The sequence below is a fragment of the Cyprinodon variegatus genome, unplaced genomic scaffold, assembly GCF_000732505.1.
Source record: "Cyprinodon variegatus isolate N-32 unplaced genomic scaffold, C_variegatus-1.0 Scaffold1424, whole genome shotgun sequence".
Taxonomy (NCBI): domain Eukaryota; kingdom Metazoa; phylum Chordata; class Actinopteri; order Cyprinodontiformes; family Cyprinodontidae; genus Cyprinodon; species Cyprinodon variegatus.
Genome location: NW_015151877.1, coordinates 13,986 through 22,744, shown reverse-complemented (window position 1 = coordinate 22,744; position 8,759 = coordinate 13,986). Strand labels below are relative to the sequence as shown.

Below are 8,759 nucleotides of genomic sequence, written 5' to 3'. Positions count from 1 at the left end.
CATCCATCCATCCATCCATCCATCCATCCATCTTTTTCATCTTATCTATCAGGGTGGGGCTGAACCATATCCTTACAAGAAGGACTTAATTTCTGGAATGCCAATAATTATAAGATTTTTTCCACTATCATGAAGGATATTATTTTTTATAAAAGCATTTTATAAGATAAAACTAAAATGAAACATTTCATAGAAAATGTAAATCAAGGCAGAGCTAGAGATGATCATGGCCTTCCCTAGGAAATAATTCACCAACAAGCAGTTCCCCTCGAAACCAAAGAGTGGAAGTAATGATGATTATAAGTGGGATGTCACAATTAATTTGACATGTTTATTGTTTGTATGTGAATCTTAAACTCACAATTAAGATGCACTAATTACTTGTTTACATCAGCGCACTAACAGTAAAGATTTCAAACAGAACTTATTTTCTTTTTTGTTTTCATATTAGGCAAGAGAAGTGACAGTCATGTGTCTCTGCAGTCCTCTAGTCCTCTGTTTAAATAAAGATTAACTGCTAAACCAGCTTAATGTGAATATTCTGCAGAATCATCAGTAATCTAGACCTCATATATAAATGAGTGCGCAAATTTATTAGCAAGGGCTTCACGAAAATCTGGTCTGACTTCTGGGATTTATTGGAAAAAATACAAACATTATACTGTTTTCTTTTTCCCCATTGATGCAGTACTATTAGTGCAGATTGACCCTGAACTGGTTTTTGTGTCAGTTTCTGGCCCCCCAGCAGTGCACATTGGTCCCTCCCTGGCCAACCTTATGGAATTTATCTGCTTCGCCGCTGTTTTAAATGTACATCTGCCAAGTGCATCTATAATTATTTGATTGTGGGTGAAAAATGCACCCTTTCATTTGATTTTTCCACTTTAATTATTTTGTTTTTAAATGTTCATCTTCTTCAGCTCAAAACGCCACAACATCTCCGGCTAACACTACCACCCCATCAGCTCCAAAACCGAAGCCCTCTGGCTATCGGACTCTTCCAGTTGACGTTAAAGTGGCTGTGGGCGAGCCTGCAGAGTTTAGGTGTGGAGTGTCTGAATCATCTAAGAACCTTACCTTCACTTTCTACTGCAGTCATGGAAACTACACTCTGACCTGCCCTGGCGGCAAGGTGGAGGACATTGCCGAGGTGAGCTGGGCACTGTCCGACACTGCAGTTATTAATTTACCTCTTACAATAAACCTACTTTCTTTATTGTGTTGATTCAAAATAGTTTTGCAGATTCTGCCACCTTAAATTGTATTGAATGTTTCCAGCCCTTTGTATTTAACCCAACTTTCAATGACTAAGATATAAAATATACGATTATGAGATGAAATGTTTGCTTTTTCTTTTCTGACTCTAACCTCAGGCTCTGTATGGTAGCTGTGAAGTAAAGAATGGTGAACTGGTGGCTATTTTGAGTCTCAAAGGAACCTCCTACTCTGACAACAATGCACGAGTCGTTTGTCATCATTCAAAGGCTTCAGATCAATGCACTGCTGTCCTGCATATCTATGGTGAAATGATGAATCCTTCAAATGTTATCTTCCTATCTGGTCATAGCTGAAAAAATGCTGTTTTTATTTTCCCCACTCCCGCCTGTAGATAATGGTGCCAGCAACGCTGTCCTCATCGGGTGTTTGATTGGAGGATTCTTTGGGGCCCTTCTGGTTTTCGGCCTCATTTTTCTCCTGCTGCCGAATTCTTTCATCCATCAAAACTGTCTTAGTAAGCAACACCCTATTGATTGTGTAGAAAATATTAAAAGCAAACTGTGTTGACAAAGTCTTAAGAAATAATGTAAGATGCAAAATCTTTGTTTTTAGGTGAAGGTGAAACTGAAGACGACCTGGATGCGATTGTAAAAGAATGAAGAAAAAAAGAGAAATGCAGTTTAGATAAACTGCCTTTATCTGTAAATGTGTGCTTCTAAATCCAGTTTAACTGAGGTGATGCTCATGGTAACCGTTTTCTACAAATGATTTTTACTTTCCTCTGAGAGCTGCTTTCCATCTTCTACATTTAATCATTGGATGATGGACATATTTACACAAAAATATGCTGTGTTGTGCACCTTAAATGCAGTACCCCAATTACCCCACATGAGGGCAGCATTTTTATGAAGCTATTTTCCCATCAACAGAATGTGAATTAAAAACTGTCAAACTGCAAACAGCACATGTGGCTTTTCTAAACTAACGAGGTGTTTCTATATTTTCTTTCTGGTTTATGCTTCATGAAGCATCAGTTTGGTCTGATTCCAAAGGAAGCTGAAGCTATTTTCTCTTCTTCTCAGTTTTTAGTATCAGTTTCAGTTAATTTGAATAAAGTTACATCAATGCAAGTAAAGATGAGTTGGATGTGATCATGTTTGCTTGAAACGTGCAGAACTGAAGTCAATCCTGATAGCCTACAAGATAAAGCAGCTCTGGCCCACTTTTTACCCAATGTTACATAAATGAGAATCAACTAATTACCACAGTCAAACATTATCTAAATATTCAAATGATTCTTAACATCTACATAAAAACTCTTTGGTATACTTACACGTACAATATTCCTTCTTGTACAGTCACACATTGTTGAACATATAGGGAGCCCCGTGTTCAGTGTCTTTGGTGCGGACACGTTAATATCTTTAATATGGGAAGATGATCTCTGATCCACTTTGGTCACAGCTGTTTAACTCAAATGTCTATTTATTGTTAACAGTTTTCTTTACCTATTTTATATGGATCCTACTTTCCTCTTTAATTTCTAATATTTCATGTGATTCAGTGCATTAAAATACTCTTCTTGTTTATATTTGTATATCCTGTGTAGCTGACTGTGACTCAGTTTCAGTGAATAGACAGGTCCATGTAACACAAATAAAGCTGTCTAATATAAAACTGATGTCTTATAGCATGTTTTCTTCCCTAAATTGTGGGCTGTTGCAGTACAATGAAACATCAGAAAAGTACATCACCACAGAACTAATAGTACAGCAATAACACAGCAACTTGTGTTTAATGATTTCAGTCTTCCACAGTAGTAGCCATTCAGAATTTCCCCACTTTCCTTGATGGGCCCTTGGCTGCTCTTTGCCTGGTCCACTACAATTCCTTTTTAAACATCTATATTTGTACTAAAATATTCTTTCTGTCATGATTTGTGGATGTTAAGATCTAAAGAGAAGCATCATCTACTGGTCAGACCCTGTAATTCAGTGAAAGGGTGGAATCAGAGTAAAAAAATATGCATAAGGGGGGTCACTCCAGTGGCTGGAGGTTGGAGGGGATTTTGCTGGGAGTTGGAGGGAAGTCGGCTGCCATTCAGCTGATGTTTGACTGGTAAAGGCCATTTTGAATGGCTGCTACTGTAATGTAACTATATTGCATTTTTCACAGTTAAAAGTGAAAAGCTGCATCTGTTGCAGATTGTAATTGTAAAGGGGACAGGCGAGAGAAAATTTCCTCATGTGTTTGTTGCCCCCTAGTGGTGTTGTCATGTATGTTTTATCAAACTTTATTTCCTTAACAATGCAACAGTTAAAAGGGGAATAGTAAATCTGCTGACAGAGCTTGAAAAGCAGCAGCTCACATTTGCCGCTTATTCTCAGCTATAAGAGCAGACTTCCTTAAAATTGATGTTTATGAAACAGTTATGAAACAACTGTGATTAACCATTAATTTTTAGTTCCACTTTACCAGCCACATGCATGCCTTACTTCTGCAACACATAAAGAAATCTGATAAGCTCTGAGACAGCACACCACCCAGACGAGAAACAGACTTTCTGAATTCAGTCTGCAATAAATTGCCTTAAGCTTCTTGATTCCAGGCATGACTCACATTTACCAAAAACTGGTTTTTCATGGTGGTTATGTTGTGAAGGCCTGAGGCAGCTCTTCCTCTTTGGGACTTGGACAATATGTTTTAATATTTGAAACATTTCAGGAACTAGCTGTATTTGCCCTTAATTGGAACAGATACATAAGAGGATTTGTTAATGGAATAAATATTTTTGCCCTTAAAATAAGATAAAAATATATTATGCTCTTAAAAGAAGACAAAATAATTATTTTAAAATCCTCTTATACCAGTGGCAAAGTGCCTTACCTGCCTAAAATAATGAAAAGAATCATATTTCAAGAAATATTGTCTAACTTATATTTCAATGTTTGCGGTGCAGAAACTCTTAAAGGGAAAAAAACATCACCAAGTGAGATCTTTCGCTCAAGCTGTCTTAGGTTATGTAACAGTACAGTGATCCTAATCACACCACACTGGAAAAACGATCTACAAATAAGCAAAAATGTCTTCAATTAAATGTTTTTACCCTTGATTTGAATAGGTAGGTTATGAAAAATTGCCAATGGAATGAGTATTTTTACTGTTAAAATAAGATAATTAAATATGCACTTGAAATAAGAGAATTCAGTTCTGTCTTATTATTTTAAATCTAAATTGTATTGCTCTATTGGCAAAATGTCTATTTTATCTCCTCAATTGAAGAACAAACTCACTCATTTTGAGTGACTGATATAGATTTACATTTTTTAAGGTGCATGAAGTCTTTAACTGAATGATTGAAAAAAGAAGTGGCCAATATTAGCCCTGGATACAAATCTGACTGAGATGCTTCCATTCCATGATACAAAGCAGATTGTTTATGATTGAAAAATCCTCCATTGTTGCTTAGTGAGGAATCTTCTTTAAAAAGAGATCTTAGACACAATGTTTGATGGCAGCTGTTTTTGCCAAGAGGATCACAGCAGTTTTTCTTAGGTTAGATTACTTTTTTCACACTTGACGAAAATTTTTCATACAGTAGATCAATACAGTGTTTTTTTTATTATTATTCTGACTTGACCATGTTTATATTGGAATGCATTTTATAGTTATATGATTGTGGGGAAAAAAGACAGGAAAAGATAAAAAGGGGTTGGAAACATCACTTTGAGTTCTAATCTGCAGAAGACACACATTTTCACAAAGACGAACATCCTCAGCACACACACACTCACACACGCACTGAGGAGAAAGCCAGCAGGAGATATTTCTCCCTCGTCTTTGAGCTGATACAACAGAGTAAGTATGGAGCAACGTGTTGATTCAGCTGCTCATCCATTCCTTGGTTCACTATGTGCTGGACTCTTCCTTAAATGGGATTCTGTTATATTCAGATCCACTGAATGGAAGTCTGTGGTGTTCCCAGGACTTGGCTAAAAGAGGGCATGTGTGTAGGAGTTAGTGAGGTCATGTTGCTCCTGAGCTCTTGCTTTAACTGTGACACAATCCATGTCTTTTAAGTGTTTGGAGGTGATGATGTATTCCTGCGTACCTGAACAAGACATTCAAAAGAGCAACATGGGAAGATGAATATTTTCCTATTTAAGTTAAAATTTGCATTTTCTTTTATTTTTTGTTGAAGAAACAAAGGCTACAGCATGCTCTTGCAGAAGAGGTGTGGTTTGTAGCTAATCATGTTATCAATAGCTCCTCCTGTCCTGTTTAATTTCTGTAACATTCAGAAGCTAAAGAAGGTCTTTTGCTGACAGATTTAATGCAATGTGAGCTAACCTGTGCTTAGACCTTTACTAGTGCTGTTTATGGACAAACACCCTTAAATACCACCATAACAGAGGTGTGTGCCTGGCCATGCGTGTGAGATAACCTTCACTGGTTCGTGTGATCAAGCTGTGACCTTTCCCTGACAATACAACAGTTTAAGCACATTATAACCAGCCTGTGTCAGGGTTAAAGTCAAAAATGTTAAAAAGAGTCAAAAACAGAAATACAAAAGGTTTAAAAGTGGGAACAATTATGCAGTTTTTGGAAATTTATTGCTATTTTGACCTCCTACTGACCTCTGTCTGTTTAAGTATTTGTAAAAGCAGATAACATGGTTCGGTCAACCTTTTAGTCTCTTTTTTTATGATTGAATGAGAAGGACGTGATGATTTATCATCATCTAATGTTGTTCAGACTGACCTATGATTATCAGTGTTACTATAGACAAGAATGTCTGATAAAAGAGATACAGTGAATTTCATTAATACCTCAGACTTTTCCACATTTTGTAACCTTATTATCACCGTCTTCAATTTATTCTACTAGAACTACTAGAGCAACAAGAGTCACATTTTACCAGAAAGTGTAAGGAAAACACTATTTTTTTCATGCAATAACACTTGAAAAGTGTGATGCATTTGAATTCATCCCCCCAAGGGGATAATTTTGTAAAAAAAAAAAAAAAAAAAAAACATGTTTGGAAGCTTACAAATTTTAGCTTCGCCTGTTTCTCTAAGAGCAACATCCCTATAAGAGTTGAAGCAAATCCCTCGCATTGCATTATAATTCCACCCCCATGCTTCACAGCATTAGTTTTCCTACACTTGATGTTGTTTTATTGTTCAGATAAGAAACCAGATTCTCTGCATGATCTCTAAATGTATCGTATAGATATTTTCTACTGAGTGAAATACTCCTTTTACTTTTCAAATGTAGTTAACAGTACTCCACTATGTTTTCAAATCTTGATAAATAGTTTAATGATCTGCTTAACACAGCCCTTTTTCTACCTTATAAATCATCATCTTCCTATCACTTTATAGTTATTCACAACTTTGCGTATGTCTAAAAGAAAAAAACTGTGGAGTTTGTGGATGCAACATAACAAAACACTCTGTATGATCAGTAAAAGCATTCTACATATAACAGCAGTCTTTCTGTAATCAGTGTCCTCTGTATATTAAAGCAGCACTCATGTAATTTAATCTTTGGCTTGATAAATGTCCTGAAGCGGAGTGACCATTATCTAATCTCGTTAGCAATGACACAGGAAACCAGCAAACACTCTGATAAATGGCTCTAGAGCATTTGGATGTTTTCTTCTCCTATCACCACAGAGGCCATACAATCTGGACAAGGTTTAAGTTTCAAGTATTCTAGGCCTTAAATTAGGATTTGGGGTAAATATTTCTTGAAGTTAAATGTTAGAATAGTAATGTGATAATGAACCGTCATTATAAATACATTATAATTAGGGGATGTAAACAGTTTAGTGGAGGCGATTAACTCTGGGTATTATTTCTTTGCTTCCTTGGCACCAGGAATCTTGTTGTTTGTTTTTCTGTTATCACTGGAAAAAAAAACAACAACAGACACTCACACATAAACTTTGGGATATTGTATTTGTCTTTCTCTCTATCAGCTTTTTTCCTGGCAGCTGTCACTTGTGAAGAGACTGACACAAGACTCTGTGTCTTACTGTTAGAGTTAAAAATAGTCTATCACATCATTACATTGTTGAAATATGTACTGAGAAGAAAGGCTTGAAAATCTGAGAATAAATTATATCTCAAAGTGTCTGAGAGAAGGTTAAAATTCTGTATTACAAGTTTTATTTCAAGTAGTAAAAGCAGCAGGAGCGCCGGATGATACCTGGATACCTGACAAAGCCCCAGAGACCAGAAAACTACAGAGCCTGTGGTGAGAGAGGGGAAGGGGGGGGAGTGGAAAAACACGTCTTGCAACACACACTCCCTTGTGTTTTTGTCTTGCCTATACATTTAAGAATCATCTGGAAAAAGTAGTCTTTTGGATAAGAAGCAAAAGCAATGACAATAAATGTGATATTCTGATTTTGATCAACACTGAAATTGGCTTTATAGTGGTAAACCAAAGACCTTTACATAATTTGTACATTGTCAGGGAAAAACCTCCTGCAGACAAGGATTTATAGCATTTTCTCACTGAACTAAAATGTGTGGCGATGAAGTTGCAACGAGTTTCATTGAGCAGAGAAATGGATCACTATTTTACCTTAAAAGGATCTGAAACAGCCTTCAGCAGCTAAGATCAGGGAATAAGATAACTCCCCAGACAGGTTGGGCAAATTCACCATCTGAATCTTTATCACTGTCGGCCACCAAAGCAAAGATGAGCAGCAGAACCTGCAGGGTTTCAGTGATAGATGGGATGGATAATAACTGCTTGACAGCTATATATATATAAATAAGCTAACATACTGAGCAAAAGCTTCAAAGATACTACTCTAGAATTAGCAAAATATTTAAGAATTTTTTTTATTTTTATAGACATGTTTAAGGATGAAGAGAAAATGAGAAAGGTGCAGAGATCCTAAAGACAACTTATTCTTTTTAACACTTGATCGGTATGCCGTTTAACTTGACGTACAAACTCGCATGAATTTGAAAAATTACATAAATTAAGTAAAATCTTTTTTCATATTTAAACACACCAAAAATTTTACTTTGCATTTTATAAAAGTTATATTTTTACATACAATAAATGTAGTCAAATGCCTTCTTCTTTTACTGTAGAAATAAATGAGACATGATGTTTTGCCATATCCACTGAGGATGACCTGATAATCTAGAGCTGAAGGTTAAAGTACTCCAAACTCTCTTTATGAGGGCTCTTAAGTGGTCAAATAATTCTAAAGAAAACTAATTAGAAGATAAGACCAACTTGCCTTCCCATATCAGATATTTCAAGCACTCGCCATGCCGATGTGAGTGAATCTTTATCAATACAGACAGACCATCTGTATAGCATAAGATGAATATTATGAGGTTTGTCCTATCCTTAATTTGCACAGTACCTAAGTACTCTTAATAATGATGTATATGTATACGCCTATATATGGCCTTTTAAGTTATTATTACCACATTATCACACAGATGCCTAGAAAATGATGTATGAGCTGCATATTTTAATATGTAAAAAAATGTAAGGCTTATATCCAA

The 8,759-nt window shown here is 36.0% G+C and overlaps 1 protein-coding gene across 1 annotated transcript in view; it reads left to right on the top strand.

Annotated features, from left to right (window-relative positions):
* LOC107103336 overlaps positions 1 to 2,054 on the top strand; it is a 5,485-nt gene extending 3,431 nt beyond the window's left edge. Inside the window, exons 3-6 of the mRNA XM_015403005.1 lie at positions 921 to 1,150; positions 1,374 to 1,521; positions 1,610 to 1,732; positions 1,831 to 2,054. Of these exons, the coding sequence (XP_015258491.1) occupies positions 921 to 1,150; positions 1,374 to 1,521; positions 1,610 to 1,732; positions 1,831 to 1,877 (548 nt within the window). The 3' untranslated portion in view covers positions 1,878 to 2,054. The remainder of the gene's footprint in view (positions 1 to 920; positions 1,151 to 1,373; positions 1,522 to 1,609; positions 1,733 to 1,830) is intronic.
* The last annotated feature ends 6,705 nt before the right edge of the window (positions 2,055 to 8,759 follow it).